The sequence below is a fragment of the Mytilus californianus genome, unplaced genomic scaffold (assembly GCF_021869535.1).
Source record: "Mytilus californianus isolate M0D057914Y unplaced genomic scaffold, xbMytCali1.0.p SCAF_17, whole genome shotgun sequence".
NCBI classification, from domain to species: domain Eukaryota; kingdom Metazoa; phylum Mollusca; class Bivalvia; order Mytilida; family Mytilidae; genus Mytilus; species Mytilus californianus.
Genome location: NW_026262659.1, coordinates 884887 through 909557, shown reverse-complemented (window position 1 = coordinate 909557; position 24671 = coordinate 884887). Strand labels below are relative to the sequence as shown.

The 24671-nt window shown below is 35.0% G+C and overlaps 1 protein-coding gene across 4 annotated transcripts; it reads left to right on the top strand.

Moving 5' to 3' along the window:
* Window positions 1–1951: 1951 nt before the first annotated feature.
* On the top strand, window positions 1952–18052 carry LOC127726214 (spartin-like). 4 transcript variants are annotated; one of them, XM_052233515.1, is made up of 7 exons: window positions 1952–2085; window positions 5565–6345; window positions 7959–8180; window positions 9853–10047; window positions 13617–13778; window positions 15542–15632; window positions 16138–18052. In XM_052233515.1, the coding sequence occupies exons 2-7, from the start codon at window positions 5583–5585 to the stop codon at window positions 16349–16351; spliced, it is 1647 nt and encodes a 548-aa protein (XP_052089475.1). In that variant the 5' UTR covers window positions 1952–2085; window positions 5565–5582; the 3' UTR covers window positions 16352–18052. The 4 variants fall into 4 exon arrangements, with proteins under 4 accessions (XP_052089475.1, XP_052089477.1, XP_052089478.1 ...); XM_052233517.1 differs by lacking the exon at window positions 16138–18052 and adding an exon at window positions 15464–15489; XM_052233518.1 differs by lacking the exon at window positions 16138–18052 and having other exon boundaries at window positions 15516–15598.
* Window positions 18053–24671: the final 6619 nt, after the last annotated feature.

Below are 24671 nucleotides of genomic sequence, written 5' to 3'. Positions count from 1 at the left end.
ATTTGAATGGGCAGTCTGAGATATTTTAGAGAAAAAATTCTGACCCTGATTTTTGCCTTAAAAAACAAAAATTCTGGCCGTATCTGTAATGAAAACAATTATCGTGTCCCCTTTTTTGCTATAAGAAAAAAAAACAACAGAATTAATCAGCATTAAATGAACAAAGTGAATAAAAAACGGGCGTAATTTTTTTTTTTTGGGGGGGAGGGGGGGGGGGGTGTTGCATGTAAATATCTGACCGGAATGTCTGTTTCGCCGAACTGATATACTGAATACTTTTTTCAAGACCCAACTGCAACCTGCCTGCTGGGTGTGGCCTTTATGTCTCCATTTGTCGACCGTCATTCACAACTTCGTTGTCATTTGATTTTCAGACTCATTCGTAGCCTTTGGTTCATTTTGAACCCCTCACTTCCCTTGTTGAGTGAAACATTTCAACCAAACATTTGGATAAAAATTGCTTGTTTGTCTTTGTTCGTGTCGATCGTAATACCATTATAAACTTCATTGAATAGCCGTATATCATGTTTACAACAAGTAATCTGTGAGGTTATGCTAACTAACCATACAACAAACGAGAATTTTCCATGTCCATTTTTTATTGACAAATCCCACATCAAATATATTAGTACATAGCTTTAGATCCATTCAATCATTTTATAATAGACAATTAATGGGGAGAATTCGGCATCAAAAATGTCCAACCTAAGCTTACACTTCAACTATAAAATATACATACCCCACGTGAGGAACCGTCACTAAAAATGTGCATTTTACTCTTATTTTATGTTTTACGCCCCCCCCCCCCCTTTCCAAAATCCTGGATCCGCCCCTGGAAGTCCCCTTAGGGACAAGAAGAAGAAAAATAAGCGACAAGAAAGTTTATAACTTTTGTTTTGTGTACTTTTGTTTGTCTGTTGGTCTTTTTTCTTCTTTTTTTTTTTACCTATGGGGTTGTCAGTTTATTTTCGAATTGTGAGTTTGAATGTTCCTTTGTTATCTATCTTTCACCTCTCTTTTACATACTATAAAAACAATAAATGTATATAAAAAAAATGATTTCAGCTTCCCAATTGTGAACTTTCCATTTCCATTTCTATGTAGCAACATTCGGGATTTCCAGCATGCAGCGCCTGCATACAAAGTATATATCTCTATGTTGATACGATATTCTTGGGGTTGTATTTCCTATCATGATTTCCTTGATAGAGTGTTGCTACTAAAAAGAAAGCTAATAAACCAAGAGTTTCAAGTGTTGAAGTTGAAATCATCCCTTCGTAAGTGTTGACCGTTATTGAATATCCGTTTCACAGATGATAACGGATATGTTCATAATCTCGTAACTACAATCCCGTCCCGAATGTGACCAACCGAAATATAGACTTATTACCGGGTTTGCAACACGGCGGGTGCCACATGTGGACGACAGGGTCTGCATACCCTTCTGGAGCACCTGAGATCACCCCCAGTTTTTGGTGGGGTTCGTGTTGTTTGTCTATAGTTTTTGAACGATTTTGACGAATCACATAAATTTTTCATAAAAATAACGGTAAGCGGATACTGGTTATTTGAGACCTCTGACGAATCACGATTAGGATATTTTGACGAATCACGGTAAAAATTTAATCAATTTGACGCTAACAGTAGCCTAAAATGACCGTTTGATGCTTGACGGTATTGGTATTGGCTGAGACTACTATAACACATGTGTTATAGTAGTCTCAGGTATTGGTTATATTGTAAATGACAGCTGTAAACTTATTTGATTTGATTTGATTTGATTTAATTTGTTCTTTGAGGTATTTTATTTAATTATTTTTTTTAAAACTTTAGTTGTATTTCAAATGGTTTCGACGGGAAACAATCTTAACAGGATCCTGTTTTCTTTTCTAATGTTTTGTGCACCATGCAGAATCCTGTTCTTTATATATCTAACCCAAAATTTGGAAAAGGGGTTTTCCAACTTTTGTTGACATCACCACAGATCTCCTGACTTTTACACATCTTATTTACATTCACGTCATATCACAAGACAGTAGTTTGATAGTGAGACATTCGTCAGTGTGACAAGAACTTTGTTATCTTGTAAGTCAAATACCATCTTCAGTCTAATATAATATGTATAAATGATTAAAAAAATGTTTGTTGAAAAGGTTTACCTGGCAAGAGTTTCATATAAATAAGTTGGGAACAACCCCCCAAATGAGGGATATCCCTATAAAATAAGTTGGGAACAACCCCCCAAATGAGGGATATCCCTATAAAATAAGTTCCACACTTTACATGGTGAAATAAGTTCTGGATTTGGTGAAATGTGTTCCGTACCTAGTGTCGTAGTGAAATAAGTTCCGGGTTTGTGAGATTTGTTCCTTACCTGGTGAAATAAGTTCTGGGTTTGTGAGATTTGTTCCTCACCTGGTGAAATAAGTTCCACTGGTTAAACAAGTTATCTTATATACTGAGCATTTGTCACCAGTGAGTTTAAAGTTATCATTCAAGTACTGTTATAAAAACATGTATTATATATAAACGTATTTACACTTTTGGTATTTAGCTATATTTTGCCTCCGAATGACCTTAGATCTACTCTGAATCACCTTTTGACGTCAGGCAACAATCACTTTTTAATTGTGACGTCAGATATTTTGAATTATGATGTCAAAGTTTACGGGAACCTGTGTGATTTTACGTAATGGCGGACAAATTTGCATACAAGTGTAAATACGTCTATTGATAATGTAATAAATAAAAAGTGTAAAATCTAATTTGGATCCTGTGAAGTATAGCAAATGTTTAATAAAATATCAAAATGACACTTAAGAACCAGAAAAGAGTAGAATAAGAAAAATCATTCAGAAAACAAGAATGTGTCCATAGTACACAAATGCCCCATCCGCACTGTCATTTTTTATGTTCAGTGGACCGTGAAATGGGGTAAAAAAACTAATTTGGCATTAAAATTAGAAAGATCATATCATAGGGAACCTCTGTACTAAGTTTCAAGTTGATTGGACTTCAACTTCATCAAAAACTACCTCGACCAAAAACTTTAACCTGAAGCGGGTCAGACTGACGAACGAACGAACGAACGAATGGACACACAGACCAGAAAACATAATGCCCATAAATGGGGCATAAACAAGTATAGTTAAAGATTAACATTTTTACTAATTTAAAAAGGACAAAGTGACTGATCAATTATATTAAAAGCCATGAAGAAACAAAAGACACTCTTTTGAAACTGTACATGTGCCATGACATAAGTACATGACTGACTAGAACACCCATGACAGTTAACAGGAAGCACGAAGGAATACCACATAAAACATAAAAATGATACATTTCCGATGCCCTTTTTTCTTTTCTTCATCCTATAGTTACAGTCATGCCTTCAATTGCAAATGTACCCCATTATTTCACTTTTTTAAAACTTTTAACATTGGAACAAAACTCATGGAGCTGTAAATTTTGTTCTGGAACTTATTTCACATTTGGTAAAAAAAAATAGTTCCGGAACAAATTTTACAGTGATGGAACATATTTTCTGTGATATAAATTCCGGTGGAACATATTTCCTATGACCAGTCAGGGATATAACTCTATAGGGTTATTACAGGAAATAACTTGCATGTGTTATTACAGATATTTTTATGAGTTGTCTACTCTTTAAACCTAAAATTTTCTAAATCTGTAATAACATATGTTTGTTATTTGTAAAATAAATCATCAACATTTTAATTTTTAGTGGGCGCTAGGGAACTCTGGAAACTTTCCGCAGAAACTAAATGCATAGCCTTGATAACTAATTTTTGAATTAAATTAATACATTTATCATTAACCATGGTAAATCAATAAGACAAGGCTTTTAAGTGATAAACTTAGCTGTAATAACAAGGCTTAGTTATTAAAGGCATGCAACTTATTATATGAGACACTTGGGATTTACTGGGAAACTTGCACAGAACCTCATTACATGCTCTGGTTATTATTTCTTACAATGAATTAAAATAAATTGTAATTAAACATGACGTATGTCTGAGCAAATGCTTTGGAGTGATATAGAGAAGCTGTAATAACACCCTTTAGTTATAACAGGCCAGTTTTTTCTGTAATAACATAGGTGTACTATGCATGATTGTCAAAATATGAACTGTTATATCTTTCTATAGTTAAGTATACATAAAGACAATAGCAATATCAATAGAACCTGTATACATTTTAACAAAACTAATGATGTGTATTGTCCCTTTGAAACATGTAACATACATATGTTATCACAGGTCTTTGATTTTTTAGTCCACAATAACAAACATATGTTATTTTTCTCTAATAACCCTATAGAGTTATATCCTTGACTGATGACATTTGTTCCGGTGGAGCAAATGTCACGCCGGAACAAATTTTTTGTTACAAAAATTCATTATATTTTGAACAATATTTCTAATAGAGGGATCCAATTATTTTTAATAATAAAGAAGATATAAGCCCAGGAATATTACAAAATTCTTAGACATGTTTAAATTCAGTTTTGACCATATTATACCAGATAGATGTATAGTTCTTTGGGAAAAGTTTCTTCAAATAATATAAATATGTGCTCATTTGTACTAATAAGTCAGGAAAATGGTTTTTACTAGAAAATATTTTTTATCACTTGAATTGAAATGTACCCCTCATAAAAGGGATTAAGTCATAATAATTTGACGTGTCAACGTATATTTGTTCCTCCGAACAGAAGTTCCACTGGAAACTTTGTTAATATAAACAATGTCATAATTTCTATTCCTGTTGGAACAAATATTGTATACCATTTATTCCATTAGGAACATATACTATAATACTTATTCCAGTATAAGGAGTATATTGTCAAAGGTGACGATAAAGGGGAAGTAACTCAAATTGTTTGTAAAACAACTTTGAAATACACAGATTATTTATGACCTAAAGCTAAGGTAATTGGTGTTATTTAACAGTGTGTTTAACACCAAAGCTGTCAAGTAAAGCCATTCACCTAATGGGTCATTTAATTTGACAGTTTACACAGCTTGTTAAACTGTCTGTCCAGAAAGAATAACAAATATGCAGGTATTTCAAAGGAAAATCACGTATGAAATTGGTCTGAAGGCTCCAGAATCTGGGTGAAAAGGGGTCATTTTCGGAATACCCAGGTTATTTAACGACCCAGCCGGTATTTAAAAAATCCCTGGTGAGAGTTGAAATTACTATTTGAATATAATATATTTAATATATTTAACTTGGCTTGATATCATATGATTAGATTTACAGAAAGATTAACTGGAAAAGCTGGATTTCAAAGAAATTATAAACTAAACAAAAATTTATATTATTAACATGATTAAAGGGTCTTATATACAATAAATGTGTTTTTTTTTTCATTTTACATAGCCTTTTGCATTTGACTGTTACAGTATAAATTTAATTTGATATATATATATATATATATAATGCAACTACAATTTTGACATTGTTTAAAGTTTAATGCCAGCAACACTGACTGGATGAAAATTATTCATAATTCGCCATTCTTCTTTTTTTTTTGCCAGGATAAAAAAACCATCAATATGGCCACTTGTGCTGATGCTCGACCTCGTGATAGAGTTCCCCCACCTAGACCTCCATCCCTCCATCACGCAGATCAAACTGACTTTAAAACAATACAATCTTACCATGACAATGCTTACAAACATATAGAGAAAGGTCTGTCGGCAGACGAAAGTGAAAACTTTGATGAAGCAGTTAATCAATACAGAGCTGGATTACAGTTCTTAGACAAAGGTCTGGCAATAGATTGTGAGAAACTCAAAGCTACAGAAGAGAAAAAAGACTCTGCTAAATTATTACAACAAAAAATGACAAAAACAAAACTTCAGATAGAATATAGGCTTCAGAGTATAGAAGTCCAAAGAAATGTACATTCTAGACATCCCACTACACCTATGGATTTAAATCAACCTCCGTCATACGAGGACGTGATGTCAGAATCTGGGTCATCAATCAGTGACACAGCGTTTCAGTCCCTCGGAGATTCTATTATGAGTGATGAATCGTCAGAAGTGTTTGATGCTGACGCTACAGAGATATATAATATTCCTGATGGTGTCCAGATTTTCTTTATAACACCTGAAGGTTACGTTAGTGCTCCTTCATATCCAAGCTCACTGAAAATATTTAAATTTATAAGTGAACCGACTGTTAGAACAGGGCAGCGCCCTCCAGCCTTTTTACAAGTGAATAGTTGGGTGTATCCCTTACAGCCAGGGGCCTCTCCGGCTCTAAAGGCCACTAATGGAGCTTATGTCTTCCCTGATACAACAGACAGACCAGGTAAATATTAATGTTACTATGTGAAAACATGAAAACCAAAACATTTTATTTATATCAATAACACTCTTAAATACTTTTTGTACATTTTGAAGAGAGACAATGAGAGACTCAGACAGAGAGAGTTGAATGTAATTATTTCTTATGAAATGTCATTATAAATGTAAAACAGCAGCACTTTTATATATTTTGTAATGTATCTATAATTAGAAAAAAAGAAAGGTCTCTTTGCTTGTTGTTGAGGTAGCATTTAAAAATCAGAAAATATGATGAGGGAAAAATACATGACGTAAACTAAAGGAGAATTTTTCACTGCATGAAAAGTGTACAAGAAATAATAAGATTTCTACATCTACATTGTATGTTGAACTGTCAAACTTGACCGATACTCAACGCTTCCGGTGGGCGCAAGATATAGAGTAATTTTGTAAGATAAACCAAAAATATACAAGCAAGTATAAAGTATGACAGAAAAAAAAAAAAATAATAATAAAGCAAAATAATAAAAGGGGAGGGGGGGGTACCCATTTGCTTTTCGTTCATCTGGCCTGAACCAATCTGGCTTCCTTGGCGGTACCAGGGAAAACATCATCCCCGGCGGCACAGCTCCAGTCCATCATTTGACTTATTTGGCAAATGAGGGACTGCACAGACTAGATGGAAAGATTTCCAGAATATTTCTGCCAGAAGTGTATTAATTGTAGATGAATGTTTATATACATATAGTACTTTCTTTTAAGAACAGGTCTTTGTACATGTTGTAATCTTATATTATGGAAGATATCATGTATATGACTATTGTTGACATCTTTGAAGAACTGAAAGTCAAATGTACATTTCATATGTTGACCTCTACAAAATTTACTATACCACACCTCCTTTTATGTACATTTATTGTATTTACAAACAATTACATTCATCACATTTTATAAAAAGTAAGGGAAAAAATGTGGTGAATAATCTATTTGCCAATTCCCGTAATTGATCCTGTATTTAGGGATCCCTTTTTTAGTTGTCTCCCTTATGAGGGACATTAATTTTTATTTACAATGGAGAGCTAGCAGAAAGAGCAAATTTACCTGAGCCATAATGTGAGTAACCATTAAGTTTTTCAAATCTTTTTATTACATTAATTTGTTGTTAAGCTAAATACTTTTGACATCAGAAATTATTTTTCATGAAAAATTAGTTAAACCGCCGATACATCACTTTCAATTGATCATGCTTTGCATTGGCAAAAGCCAATTTTGTCCAGTATAGAACCAGTCTACAATTGACAAAGGGAAGTAATTTGTTCAAAAGGTGTGTAATATTAAACAGAATCAAATCGGTAATTGGCAAATGGACTATCATGACCTAGACTATGTCTGAAATGAAACAAAAAAAAAATAGATACTGACAACGTTAACATGGACAAAAGATGAAGTTTATAGTGTAGGGCTATTATTCTATGACATCATGCACTTTAATAAATTACTGAGAGAATACATTAGGTGATATACATATATAACTTCAGAAGTTAACCTGAAATTCTCATTGACTTTCATATGGTAGATAATTCCATTTATATTATAATTACATATTTTTCTTCTTTAAAAACAAATTTCTATTTATAGGATCAGCTGTAGGTTTAATGTTACCAGACACAATGTCATTAACGGACAAAGATGCTTTTGAGTCAGTTTTATCTTCTATGACAATAATGCAAGACCAAGAGGTAGTCGCAGAATGTAGAGAACCCACAGCACCTCCTGAAGAAATGGAGGTAATACCATCAGAAGGGGAAACTAAAGAAGATGAATCTACCAGTGCTAAGATATCAAAAGGGATTGCAGTAGGTAAGCTATTTTGTGTCAGTTCAAAAAAGAAGTAGTGTAAGGGAAATCGGTCATAGTTCATTTATTTTGTTGTGAAATACCAGTTGTCTTTTCCTGTTGATTGTGTTTCTATATGTATATAAGTTTCTCCATGGTTGGAGCACCATCTGTTACTTTAAAACACCCCTACAGTTGGTATAGTCTTGAGGTTCACCCCTTTAAGTATAATGGACTGATCCATATGGTAGTATATAAACCAGCTCAAGACAGTGAACCGATCGTGCGAGGGATGTAAATCCAATCAAGGTTGTTAAACACTTCCATCATCAGAAAGCTGTCAGTTTTATGTTGACCATTGAAGGGTAAACTTCACGGATTATATATTCCAACTGGTAAGTAGAGTGAATTTAGTGATTCAAAAGGATATAAATAGTGTTTGAATTTACATGTGAATATTTGTAATAGTGATTGTGTTATAAAGTGAAACTTATATAATAAGTTATTGTACAATGAAAGTACAAGGTGTATACTTGCTGGTGTTGCAAGTTGTTATATTGTGGAAGTGTATCAGTGAAAGTGCACTGTCATGACTGTGTTTAATCTTACCAGTTTGGAGTATATTCATTTCGTTCAGATTCATAGTGATAATTATTGTGTGAGTTGAGCTGTGTTCATATTAATTCCTTGTGCATTGAAGCATTGTGTCATTGTGTTATTGTGGTTAATTGAACATTCATAAGATGATATTACAAATTGGTGGATATTGTTAATAGATGTTGTATATATGTGCTAATGTGTTCATACGTATTGTGTGATATTTATCTGATGCATGTTGCATAGTAATCCGTTGGTGACATTGTGTAATAAAGTGTCTGATGCATGTTGCATAGTAATCTGTTAGTGACATTGTGTAATAAAGTGTCTGATGCATGTTGCATAGTGATATATTAGTGACATTGTGAATAATCAGGCCTCATACATGTTGCATAGTGATTGCATAGTGACATTGTGTATATATTTTCTGTTATAAGACATTGTGTTTATGCATTGTGAATGAGGTACTTCACCTTGCATTTTGATTTATGTGCATTGTGTAGCCTATATAGTTGACATTGTGAATTCATTTAAGGGTGTGTTAATTGTTTTAAATAGGACAACTTGTTGTTGGTGCAAAATTGAGTTTAACACTTGAAATCCTGATTTATTCAGATACGGATCCATTGATCGCCAGTTATACACGTTTCAGTAGGAACAATTTCCCAAATATTTAGAGGTTTTGACAGTACAATGTTATTTTTATAGAGTTTGAAATATAAGAATTTACCCACATGGTGAGTTAATTCCAGACCATTAAGGAAATTTAAATCATTGCTATGACCTCAGCTTTTTCAATAACCTTGGTTTCTTTTTCTAGAATCAATGCCTCCTAAATCTGTCGCTGAAATGGACTCACAAAATTATATTCAATTGTTTCCTTAGTGCGTTTAATTTCCTTAAGTTTAAATTAGCTAATTTTCTGATATCTTTTTACTGAATTCACTAATGGAATTAATTTAAAAACTTAAATTTCACTTTTTGTTATCTTTTGGTTGGTGGTATCTTTTTAATGCACCATCGCTTATCCATTGTTTATAGAGACAATTATTAAGTAGTTTCGTCAGTCTGTAGACAAGTGTTATTGTATTTGTTTCAGCATCAAGTTGGATAACATGGGGTATTGAAAAAGGAGCAGAAAAAGCTGGCCATTATATAAAAGTTGGATCTGAGAAAATCAAAGAGAAACTAAAACCTGAGGAAAAAGCTAAAGACATTGATCCTAGGGTTATACAAGGAGTCCAGTATGTTAGGAGGGGCACACACACTGCTGTCAAAGTCAGTTCTTATGTGGGTATGTATACCAGTATGTAAGGAGGGGCACACACACTGCTGTCAAAGTCAGTTCTTATGTGGGTATGTATACCAGTATGTTAGGAGGGGGACACACACTGCTGTCAAAGTCAGTTCTTATGTGGGTATGTATACCAGTATGTAAGGAGGGAGACACACACTGCTGTCAAAGTCAGTTCTTATGTGGGTATGTATACCAGTATGTAAGGAGGGAGACACACACTGCTGTCAAAGTCAGTTCTTATGTGGGTATGTATACCAGTATGTAAGGAGGGAGACACACACTGCTGTCAAAGTCAGTTCTTATGTGGGTATGTATACCAGTATGTAAGGAGGGGCACACACACTGCTGTCAAAGTCAGATCTTATGTGGGTATGTATACCAGTATGTTAGGAGGGGGACACACACTGCTGTCAAAGTCAGTTCTTATGTGGGTATGTATACCAGTATGTTAGGAGGGGGACACACACTGCTGTCATAGTCAGTTCTTATGTGGGTATGTATACCAGTATGTAAGGAGGGAGACACACACTGCTGTCAAAGTCAGTTCTTATGTGGGTATGTATACCAGTATGTTAGGAGGGGGACACACACTGCTGTCAAAGTCAGTTCTTATGTGGGTATGTATACCAGTATGTAAGGAGGGGGACACACACTGCTGTCAAAGTCAGTTCTTATGTGGGTATGTATACCAGTATGTAAGGAAGAGCACACACACTGCTGTCAAAGTCAGTTCTTATGTGGGTATGTTGTGGGTATGTATACCAGTATGTAAGGAAGAGCACACACACTGCTGTCAAAGTCAGTTCTTATGTGGGTATGTATACCAGTATGTTAGGAGGGCACACACACTGTCAAAGTCAGTTCTTATGTGGGTATGTATACCAGTATGTTAGGAGGGAGACACACACTGCTGTCAAAGTCAGTTCTTATGTGGGTATGTATACCAGTATGTTAGGAGGGGGACACACACTGCTGTCAAGGTCAGTTCTTATGTGGGTATGTATACCATTATGTTAGGAGGGGCACACACTGCTGTCAAAGTCAGTTCTTATGTGGGTATGTATACCAGTATGTTAGGAGGGGCACACACTGCTGTCAAAGTCAGTTCTTATGTGGGTATGTATACCAGTATGTAAGGAGGGGGACACACACTGCTGTCAAAGTCAGTTCTTATGTGGGTATGTATACCAGTATGTTAGGAGGGGGACACACACTGCAGTCAAAGTCAGTTCTTATGTGGGTATGTATACCAGTATGTTAGGAGGGGCACACACTGCTGTCAAAGTCAGTTCTTATGTGGGTATGTATACCAGTATGTAAGGAGGGGGACACACACTGCTGTCAAAGTCAGTTCTTATGTGGGTATGTATACCAGTATGTTAGGAGGGGGACACACACTGCAGTCAAAGTCAGTTCTTATGTGGGTATGTATACCAGTATGTTAGGAGGGGGACACACACGGCTGTCAAAGTCAGTTCTTATGTGGGTATGTATACCAGTATGTAAGGAGGGGGACACACACTGCAGTCAAAGTCAGTTCTTATGTGGGTATGTATACCAGTATGTAAGGAGGGGGACACACACTGCAGTCAAAGTCAGTTCTTATGTGGGTATGTATACCAGTATGTTAGGAGGGGGACACACACTGCAGTCAAAGTCAGTTCTTATGTGGGTATGTATACCAGTATGTAAGGAGGGGCACATACACTGCTGTCAAAGTCAGTTCTTATGTGGGTATGTATACCAGTATGTAAGGAGGGGCACACACACTGCTGTCAAAGTCAGTTCTTATGTGGGTATGTATACCATTATGTTAGGAGGGGCACACACTGCTGTCAAAGTCAGTTCTTATGTGGGTATGTATACCAGTATGTAAGGAGGGGGACACACACTGCAGTCAAAGTCAGTTCTTATGTGGGTATGTATACCAGTATGTTAGGAGGGGGACACACACTGCAGTCAAAGTCAGTTCTTATGTGGGTATGTATACCAGTATGTAAGGAGGGGCACACACACTGCTGTCAAAGTCAGTTCTTATGTGGGTATGTATACCATTATGTTAGGAGGGGCACACACTGCTGTCAAAGTCAGTTCTTATGTGGGTATGTATACCAGTATGTTAGGAGGGAGACACACACTGCTGTCAAAGTCAGTTCTTATGTGGGTATGTATACCAGTATGTTAGGAGGGGGACACACACTGCTGTCAAGGTCAGTTCTTATGTGGGTATGTATACCATTATGTTAGGAGGGGCACACACTGCTGTCAAAGTCAGTTCTTATGTGGGTATGTATACCAGTATGTTAGGAGGGGCACACACACTGCTGTCAAAGTCAGTTCTTATGTGGGTATGTATACCAGTATGTTAGGAGGGGGACACACACTGCTGTCAAAGTCAGTTCTTATGTGGGTATGTATACCAGTATGTTAGGAGGGGGACACACACTGCTGTCAAGGTCAGTTCTTATGTGGGTATGTATACCAGTATGTTAGGAGGGGCACACACTGCTGTCAAAGTCAGTTCTTATGTGGGTATGTATACCAGTATGTTAGGAGGGAGACACACACTGCTGTCAAAGTCAGTTCTTATGTGGGTATGTATACCAGTATGTAAGGAGGGGGACACACACTGCAGTCAAAGTCAGTTCTTATGTGGGTATGTATACCAGTATGTTAGGAGGGGCACACACACTGCTGTCAAAGTCAGTTCTTATGTGGGTATGTATACCAGTATGTTAGGAGGGGCACACACACTGCTGTCAAAGTCAGTTCTTATGTGGGTATGTATACCAGTATGTTAGGAGGGGGACACACACTGCTGTCAAAGTCAATTCTTATGTGGGTATGTATATGTACATTTGCCAAGAGAAGATCAAAGTTATTTTAGCTAAAAATCTGCAAAAAACCCTGGCAGTGCTGGAATACCAAATGAATCTGACATTAATATTGGAAAAATATGAAATACATGAAGGTTAAATCATATTTCTAAACATGCTAAAAGAGATGATATCTATATCAAAGTGATAAAATTTAGGAACAAAAATTGACAAATTTAAATCTTAAGCTTTATAGACACCTTCAGAATAAAATGTTTTGTTATAAGCGATACATCATCTGATGAACATTAAATGATAAGGGTTTCAGTGGTAGAGGCCATGAAGGGCATTTGTGATGTTTGAACACCATTAATTGTAAAATGATGTTGCTTTGGGTTTTTTATGCCCCCATCATAGTTGATGAGGGCATTTAGTGTTATCCTTGACCTTCTGACAGTGTTTCTGTCTGTCCGTCCAAGTTTCGTTTCTCCACTCTAACTTAAGTTTGCCTCATGCAAATTTTATGAAACTCGTACACAATGCTAAGAACCACAACATACAGACAGAGTTCCAATCTTGGCAGTGAGTTGCCTTCCTTTCTAGAGTTATGCTCCTTTATAACTTAGAAAATTTCAAAGCTTGATCAGTGGAATTCATGTCCTTATACAGACATATTCTTCTTTTATTTTTTGTCTGAACTGCCTTAAAAAGAGGTCTACTGTATAAATGATTCAATTAATTCTGTTTCAGTGAAGAAGCTTGGAGAAGCTACAATGGCAGTAGGGAGGGAGATAGCACCACACATAAAGAAACATGGTGAAAAACTACTTCCTGAGTCCGTCAAGGGAAAATCTCCAGATGGAAAATCTAAAGTAGATGGTGTTCTTGATGTCGCTGGGGCAAGCCTCATAGGTAATTATTGTTTGTATCTAAAGTTAAGCTGGGGCAGGTCTCAAAGGTAAATATTGAGGTTGATATCTGGGTCAATATGGGCAAATGATTTCCCATAGGTGGTAATGGTAATGTTTTCTTCTGTAGCTCAGTCAACTAACATGTAAACTTGGATATGTATGATGGCTTGTTTCGAAGCTAAGACATTTTCACATATGTGGTTACATTTTTGGGGTAAGAAGAGATTCTTTTTCCGTAAATTAGCATACCTCGAAAATCCTTTCATGATGCGGCTCCTCGTGGTAAAAAAAAATCTTTTTTTTTTCACACAATAAGTTGTTTGAAAATTTAATACTTTAAATACATTTAATAACTCCATAGTTTTTAGACATATATTCTATGGTCCTCTTCTTTCCAAATCAACAAAAATGGTTAAGCTCAGTTACTGGTTACTTGTTAAAAATAGAAACATGTCCAATATCACAACACAGAGATTTTTTTGTTTACACACAACTTTTGAGTTCCTCAATTTGAGGCGCATTAGGGTTATTGACCCATTTCAGGTTAAGTATAGATTGTACTTGGGAGAACAATTTGAAACCTCAATTTAAGTCTGAAAAAAAAGAGGTGAAAGATACCAAGTCGACATTCAAAACTCATAAGTGGAAGAAAAACGCCATGGAAAAAAAGACTAAATAAAAAAAGACAAACAAATCCGCAAAACAAAACACTGAAATTTAAAATTTGAGAAACAAACCCCACTAAAAACTGGGGGTGAACTCAGGTGCTCTGGCAGGGTAAGCAGTTCTTGAAAGTTACTATTTGTGAAATATGCTGTGAGTATCTAATACATGGATTCAGATAGATTTGTTGGGAGTTACATGTGAACAAGGGGTTTTTATCTGACTGTATTGTTCAGAACCATTTACACTTTGTTATATTTATTAGGTAGATTTCAGTACAGATTATCTAACAGGGAACCAGAAAACCTTTCTGTAATAGTGTACATGAAATACAACTAATGTTTATTTTGTAAGTTTCAGTACAGTGTATCTAACAGGGAACCATATAAACTTTGATATATTTATAATGTAGGTTTCAGTCTAGGTCAACTAATAGGGACCAGATAATCTTAATGTTTTTAATATAGGTTTCAGTACAGTGTACCTAACAGGGACCTAGATAATCTTAATGTTTATTATTTAGGTTTCAGTACAGTGTACCTAACAGGGACCCAGATAATCTTAATGTTTATTATTTAGGTTTCAGTACAGTGTACCTAACAGGGACCCAGATAATCTTAATGTTTATTATTTAGGTTTCAGTACAGTGTACCTAACAGGGACCTAGATAATCTTAATGTTTATTATTTAGGTTTCAGTACAGTGTACCTAACAGGGACCCAGATAATCTTAATGTTTATTATTTAGGTTTCAGTACAGTGTACCTAACAGGGACCCAGATAATCTTAATGTTTATTATTTAGGTTTCAGCACAGTGTACCTAACAGGGACCCAGATAATCTTAATGTTTATTATTTAGGTTTCAGTGCAGTGTACCTAACAGGGACCCAGATAATCTTAATGTTTATTATTTAGGTTTCAGTGCAGTGTACCTAACAGGGACCCTGATAATCTTAATGCTTATTATTTAGGTTTCAATGCAGTGTTTATTATTTAGGTTTCAGTGCAGTGTTTATTATTTAGGTTTCAGTGCAGTGTTTATTATTTAGGTTTCAGTGCAGTGTTTATGATGTAGGTTTCAGTGCAGTATTTATTATGTAGGTTTCAGTGCAGTGTACCTAACTTTAGAAGCAGCAGCCAAGGCCCTCGGTAGAAACCTCACCAATGAAACAGTGACTCTGGTGGATTACAAGTAAGTTATACTGTGGTGTTTGTAAAGAGTTCTTTATAATATCAGATTTTCACAAAGAATTGATACAAAAAGTAGGAGCTTTATCTGTAAGTATTTTAGGTGGTGAAGGCATCTCATCTACATGTATATTATAGTCTTTGTTTAATAAATTTTGACTTAAGGCTTTGATTTCCAGCTTGACGTGGAAAAAAGTATAACAAAAATACCGTACTCCAAGTAAAATTTAAAACGGGGAAGTCCATAAAAACTGACAAAATTAAACGTTATTAACCAAACAGAACATGTGGATAACAACTGTCATATTCCTGACCTGGTACAGGCATTTTCTTAAGAAACATCAATGCTTGCCAATTGTTACAGGTCAAATGTTGACATCTACATGTCTTATTTGTTTGATTGTTGTGTTGGATTGAAGTCACAACTCAATTCATTCATATCTTAAACTTAGATTTCTTCAATGTGTGTCTTCTCTTTTCCTAGTCTATATTTTATTTTGTGATTTAAGATATGGCAGTCAGGCAGGATTATTAGCGGAGCATGGAATGTACGCTGTTGGTAACACTGTGTTGACTGTTAATAACGTGGACAATTTAGGAATCAAGGCGGTGGCAAAGAGGACTGCTAAAGAAACAGGCAAGGCCCTGATAATGGACATAAATGAAGGAAGGAAAACTAAACCAACAGACTCTAGAGTTAACACACAAACTAAGAAGCCATGAAAACATATATCAGTGAAAATGTAAAGACAATCAAATAACTATTGACAAAGGCATAATAAAACCAAGTTCCATTGCAGCTTGAGGAAGATGCTGAAGCAATGAGAAATAAATTTAATATAGTCGAACCTTTCTGAGCTGAATTCCTTTTGCACAGAAGATTTTGACAGGTGTTCAATTTACTCAGATGAAATAATTGATGAATATTCATTGAATTTCTTCTTATATGAATCCACTTTAGACAGGCTTCTGTTGTTCACAAATTTCTGTACAGACATGTTTCTTTAAGACAGGTTACACTGTATTTTAATAATCATGTTTGTTATATAATATTAGGAAGTTATTTCAAAGAATCATTGTCAAAACTACATAATATTAGAATTTATATATTATTAACATGACTAATGAGCTTTTGATGTTTGATTTTAACTTTTTTCATTGAGAACTATTTTGTTGACCAAGACAGAGTGACATGGAACCAATGATTGTACAATTCAAATGAATGATTTTAAAAAAATCGACCATTTCTTAGATTGTGTTATACCCTGTATATGACACATAGATATACATGTAGCTTTTTATCGACGCGATATAATAGCCTTTTTGTGCTGAAGGTGGCTTAAAGCAAACACCAATCATTCAATCAATGTAGCTATTGCATTGAGAATACTCAGCCCCTTTCAGATGCTTTGAATCATCCAAAATGTAAGTAAACTATAGTTTGATCCCACCGACCTTACTTCTGTGATAATAAATATTTTGTTGCAGAATTTATAGAATCTTGATATATTTTCCTTGAGTTATTAAGGTACAAAATTTCTCAAATAGCTTAGCCCGTTTTATTTCACAATGAAAATGACACATGGATATAACTAAACATAGATATCACTATTTACTGCTAAGAATACTCAGCAACTGTCGGGTACATTGAGTCATCCAAAAGTACAGAAATCCACATTTTGATCCAACCCACCTTTCTTTCTGTGATAAATATTTTGTTGAAGAATTTATAGAATCTATAATTTCCCTGAAAACTCTGTAATTCTCCTGAACTCTGTGAAAAGCTCATCAGAGTTTACGTATCAATTGTTTGTCAATATGTCGAATCAAAATAAATTTTTAACTTACTCACTTGAAGATGTAAAGAAAAATTTCCAACTGTAACATGTTACTTCAGTAGAATTCCAATTTTCTCTGACAAGCAAATTTGGGATTATATATGAATCATATATTATAGTTAAATGTTTGGATCTAAATTGTCATACTTAGTGTTGTCCAACATTGTTGGCTTTTTTTCAGATATTACCATAATTACCACAAGTAGAAATCAAGAATTGAATGAATATTTATAAACAGTGAAACCTGTGTAAACCAGACCCCTGTGGAACTTTTGCCATAATTAGACAGGTGTTCTGATTACTTGAGTTAAATATTCATTCTTTGCCCTGAGATATATGCGTCTTGTTTGGACAGGTATACATTGGGTTATCTTTGACAGGTTTCACCATTTATTAATAACATATTTGTTGTTGTATTTCAAAAGAATGAAAATTGTTAATAACTTAAGATGTAACAAATAATGTAAACATATTGTACTGCAGTATGTAAATTTGTTTGTATTGAATACCCTTTTTCTGTGATATGCATTTATTAAACTGTTACATTAAATGTTATTTATTCAAATAAAATGTCTAGAGTACTGGTTGATTAACTTTTATCACAATTAATTGTTCTGCTGTAACTGACAACAACACTGAAAACAGATGTCCAAAGAAAAAACAAATATGTCTACAAATTAAAACACTGCATAAAAAGCTTAAGACTACACAACACGATCCCCACCAAAAACCTGGATTATCTCTATACAACATGTACAGGATCCCAACCAAAAACCTGGATGATCTCTATACAACATGTACAGGATCCCAACCAAAAACCTGGATGATCTCTATACAACATGTACAGGATCCCTAACTAAAAACCTGGATGATCTCTATACAACACGATCCCCACCAAAAACATGGATGATCTCTATACAACACGATCCCCACCAAAAACATGGATGATCTCTATACAACACGATCCCCACCAAAAACATGGATGATCTCTATACAACACGATCCCCAGCAAAAACCTGGATGATCTCTATACAACATGTACAGGATCCCCAATCAAAAACCTGGATGATCTCTATACAACACGATCCCCACCAAAAACCTGGATGATCTCTATACAACATGTACAGGATCCCCAACCAAAACCTGGAAGATCTATACAACACAATATTCACCTAAAACCTGGATGATCTCTATACAACACGGTCCCAACCTAAAACCTGGATAATCTCTATACAACACGATCCCACCAAAAAAAACCTGGATGATCTCTTTACAACACGATCCCCACCAAAAACCTGGCTGATCTCTATACAACACGATCCCCACCTAAAACCTGGATGATCTCTATACAACAACGCGATACCCACCAGAAACCAGGATGATCCCTATACAACACGGCCCCCACCTAAAACCTGGATGATCTCTATACAACACGATCCCAACAAAAAAAAAACTGGATTAACTCTATACAACATGTACAGGATCCCCCACCAAAAAGCTGGATGATCTCTATACAACAAGATCCCCACCTAAAACCTGGATGATCTCTATACAAAACGATCCCCATCAAAAAGCTGGATGATGTCTACGCAACACAATCCCCACCCAAAACCTGGATGATCTCAATACAACACGAACCACGGCCGCACAAAAAACCTGCATAATTTCTATACAAAAAGATCTCCAAAAACCTGGATGAATATCTATACAACCACGATCACCACCTAAAACCCGGATGATCGCTATACAACACAATCCCCACTTAAAACCTGGATGATCTCTATACAACATGATCACCACCTAAAACCTGGATGATTGCTATACAACACAATCCCCACATAAAACCTGGATGATCTCTATACAACATGATCATCACCTAAAACCTGTACGATCGCTATAAAACACGATTCCCAAAAAAAAACCTGGATGATCTCTATACAACACGATCCCCACCAAAACCTGGATGATTTATATACAACACGATTACCACCTATAACCTGGATGATCTCTATACAGCACGATCCCCACCAAAACCTGGATGATTTATATACAACACGATTACCACCTATAACCTGGATGATCTCTATACAGCACGATCCCCACCAAAAACCTGGATGATCTTTATGCAACACGATCCCCTCCATAACCTGTATGATCTCTATACAACACGGTCCACACCAAAAACCTGGATGATCTACATACAACACGATCACCACCTAAAACCTGGACGAACGCTATACAACACAATCCCCACAAAAAACATGGATGATCTCTATACAACCCGATCCCAACCAAAAACCTGGATGATGTCTATGCAACATGATCTTCTTCCAAAAACCTGGATGATCTCTATACAACACGATCATCACCTAAAACCTGGATGATCTGTATGCAACACGATCCCCTCCATAACCTGTATGATCTCTATACAACACGGTCCACACCAAAGACCTGGATGATGTCTATGCAACATGATCTCCTCCAAAAACCTGGATGATCTCTATACATCATCATCCCCACCAAAAACCTGGATGATCTTTATGCAACACGATCCCCTCCATAACCTGGATGATTTCAGCTGCTACAGAAAGGTAGGTAGATCCTGCGCCATATGTTGAACCAAAAATATCATTGGAGCAAATGATGAAATGTGATCAAAGTCCTGAATTGCTATAGAAATTTGTAAGTTGTATAAATGGCAATATTTTTTAAAGTGAATAAAAGGGCGTATTCAGTATGTCTGAATTAGACAACAACCTTAGTCTTTTTAGCTCACCTATCCGTCACTTTGGTCTGTCCTCTGTAAATTTAAATCTTCTCTCCAATTGCTCAGTTGACTGCAACAAAAGTGCATGCCAAGATCTATGAACCCTGAAAATTACAGCAACATCCGTGAACCTGTTTTTGAGTTATTGCCTATGAAATTATACAGGTTTTTGCAATTTTTCGCATTTGTTTGCTGTTATTTTGAAAACAATAATAGATAGGTTCGATGAGTAAACTGCAAAAATTATCAGCACGACATTACCTATCTACTCTGCAAATTTTATCAACCCATTTTGGAGTTATTACCTCTAAAATGTGGATTTACTACGGGTTTTTTTTTTGTAGTTTTAGCTGGTGTAAAAACCTATCAGAGCTAGTTTAAATATGACAACTGCAAAAATGATCAGCTACACAAAAAGTATTTATAGTATGTGCATATAAAAGTCTAAATTAGCAAACTGGCATTTTCCCCTGGTCAGAGATACAGGCACAGGTGTGCCTCTTGCTTGTTTAAATGATTGATTTTAACCAACACTCTCTAATAAAAAAAGAACACAATCCTGTACGAAAGTCAATATCCAAAACAACTACTTTAAATCCTGAGGTTCATTCAATCCTTAAAAGATAATGCAATATGTGTATGAAAAGTGTAAGCACGCAACAACATTATATATATGATGTACAGTTCTCAATGTCCAGGAACAAATATTACAGGCTCATAGACTTACTAGTAAGAGGACAGTCTGCTCTAGAGAGAAAGTTTGAAAATTAGTTGAGCAGAGAATGACTTTAAGAGATAAATGAAAGAAGATGTTGGGTACACTTCAATGAGACAGCAACCAATGATGAAAAAAATGGCAAAATATGAAGAATAGAAATTAATGGAAAAAAATAAGAAAAGAGTATAACAATCTTATTAAAATTCATATCTATATTAACTCGCATGCTCATGAGGATAGCGAAATCCGAGATATATATCTTAATTAGATTGAGAGAATAATGGCATACAAAATAAAAAAAATAAAGAAATGTAGACCCACCCCCCATCAAGACTTCCATTAATTACAGGTACAAACAACCCTGTCCTTCTTTCTTGAATCATAACATTTCACAGAAAACATTTTCCATTGTCCTTTAAAGGGGCATTAGCTGTCAAATTCATTTTCAATTTGACTCAAATTCTCATATTTGATTGATGGCATATACTAAAACGTATATGCAAATTATAAAAAGTATAAAATAAACAATTTATGATGCATGAACTCGATAATATGTATCTTCTTTTTCTTCATTATCCTCACAAAAAATATAATTTATCCTCAATCTTCTGCCAAATTCATCAATGTCGGCTCCAAGTTGTGTTTTATCCTCATTAGGTGTTGGTGTAAATTTTAATCCTCTTTTTAAAAGATTTATTTCCCTTGATTGTGACTTTTTATGCGACAAGTTAATAATTCTAGGGTGAATTTGTTTCGTGTTTGTTATACTATTTCCTTTGGGAACGTCTCCTGGGTATTCGTTGTTTCTGATGATAGAATTGTGTTCCGTATACTGCGGTCTGTTGTCCCTCCGCCCTTGTCGTTCGTCATGCGTTGTCCTAAAAAAAAAGGTTCCGTACGTTTTCCCTATGTATGTAGTGCCATTATCATTAACGAAATGTTGTTGTCTTCTATCTGGTGCAGCATTTCTTCGCAATCTCAAATTATAGTTATTCTGATTCACATTTCTTGTTTGTATAGAAATATGTTGTTGAAATTTTGGTGTATTTCGGGATTGGAAATTCCTGCGGGGATTATGTGGTACTTGGTTGTAATGGTATTGTCAGTATTATGTGTAGTTCCGGGATAATTTCTTTGTAAGTTATTTTCCTTTGGTTCTGTGGAAAGGTCTTCTTTCTATATTCTTTATTAAACTGTGTGTTTTCTTCATTAACGAATAAATCACCGAAATTTTCTTCATATTCTTCAAGCCAATTCTGTTTCCGCTTCCAGATTTGTACAGATTTAATTTCTTCTTTTTCACACTCGGATCTCCATAAATTGTGTTTTTTTTCTTCAAGTTTTTGTCTCACCGATATACATTTGAACATATGAGAGAATAAATGACGTTTGAACTTTTACAAGACATGTTTTGTTTAACTGTGAAATGCTTTCCATTTTTTAAATAAATTGAACTTTCTTCTATTAAATCTGGACATTTCATACATCGTTTATCTGTCCCAAGTCAGGAGCATGTAGTTCAGTGGTTGTCGTTGGTTCATGTCGGTCATATTTGTTTTTCGTAAATTGTTTTGTTATAAATTTGGCCGTTGGTTTTTTCAATTGAATTGTTTTATATTTTTTATGTCGGGGGCCTTTTATAGCCGACTACACGGTATGGGTTTTTTTCTCATTGTTGAAGGCTTACAGTTGCCTATAGTTGCTTACATCCACTTCATTTGAACTTTGGTGGATAGTTGTCTCATTATTGGCAATCATACCTCATCTCCTATTTTTTATATAGTTCACTAGGTAACAGTCCGCAGCAAGACATACCGCTCTATTTGGACACATTATTGTGACTCAGAGTCTGAAAGTCTTTAACTTACTCAGCGTGCTTAGCGGAGAAGCAGCAGCACATACTAATTTAAGTCTTTGGTTTGATCCGGCTGGGATTTTTTAAAACATTTGAAGGTCCCTTCTATGTATTAGTTAGTGTACTACATCTAATCTTTCTGTGCTTTTAACTTATTCCTTAACTTCTATCAAAGAACTTATCACTAGCTTTTGTAATAAAGCCTATAAAAATATAGAAATATGTTTTATGTTTTAGATAAATTACGTGCTTTAGATGGTCCTTTTAATTTGGTTGACAGTCTTGATTTTTCGACTCTCTATACCACACTTCCACACAATCTAATCAAACAAATGTTTTCCTATTTGATTAAATGGTCGTTTGAAAAGCAAATTATTTTCTGCATATTAAGCCTTCTTTTGTAGTAAAAATGGTAAATATGCCAGATATACTTACTGGAGTGTGATGAGATGATTAAAACTGTATATTTTTTCCCTTGACAATATCTATGTACGTTTTTGCAATAAAGTTATAGGTATTCCTATAGCAGACTTGCTCCTATGTTGTTATTAATCATAGTGTATGGCCAATTAACTCAGTAAAGACTCGTCTACATTCCATTTAATTGATAAATTCAACAGCGTTTACCGTTATTTTGATGATATTTTTTTAAATTGTTAAATAATCGCGTATTCTCTAAATATTCTGACAAAATTAACCCAAATGACGTTACTTTAGATTAATCAAATATAACCCTATAACTGTCCTTTCCTATATTAGATATTTCAGTTTTACACGAGAAACTCTACTCAAAAATTTACGACAAAAGGGACAATTTTTGGGTCCCTATTATTAATTTTCCTTTTTTTCGACGGTGATGTTTGGCCCAATCTTAAGGTGTTTATATACCTCAACTCGTTCGCTATGGCCATGCCTGTTGTGACTTTTTGAAGTTCAATGAACGTGATCCAAGTATGTATATATCAATGATTAATTATTAAGTCAAGGATTTCGTTACCACCAATTACTTAAAACCTTTACTAAATTCCATTAAATAAAACTTATTACAAACGGGATAGGACCGCCTAATGTTTATGGTGATGGTGTTTATCGAGCCCGTAGATTTAGATACGATCCAGGTATTACTAAGCTTATCGGTCCGTTAAATAAACTTATTCTAAAAGGTTACCAATTAAACACTATACTTATAGATCTTTGAATATTGTTTTTATTGGTAAAAATATTGATTTTGTTATCAATAAATCAAAGCATAACTAAATATTATTGAACATTCACGTTCCTACATTCTGTCGATACCTAAGTTTTTGCATGGCACAAGATCATATTTTTTCTCTGCCGGAAAGTTAATACCATCTTTCGTACACAATGTTGTATGTACTGATTGATATTCAAGTCTTAGATACAACAAAAAAGTAACATGATTTTTTTTATAAGTGGTTATTGACTTTGAACTTGCTTTCAGTATCTGGGATCATCTTCGAGTTCTCTCAGATCTGAACTCCTGTCCTGCCTATTTTTTTCAAATTTCATCCTAGCCCCCCCCCCCCCCCCCCCCCCCCCATTAAAATCAAATGGTAGCTCCCTAAGATTGTATGGAAAAGAGCTAAGTACGCATTAAATAAAAAAAAATGTGTTCGATTAAATTTAATTTTCTAAAAGAAAAGAAAGGGCTGGTTCCTTCCCCAAACGCATGTGAGTTTTTTTTTTTTTACATACATACATACGTTGTATGTTTTGTCTTGTAGTCATAATGAAACTGTACTTATTCTGCCCTAATGCGGGCACTGTGATTAGTTAATAAAATTATTGTAATGGATTTGTAATTGGCGGGAAAATAATTGTCATTACTGAGTAGTTTCCCTTTT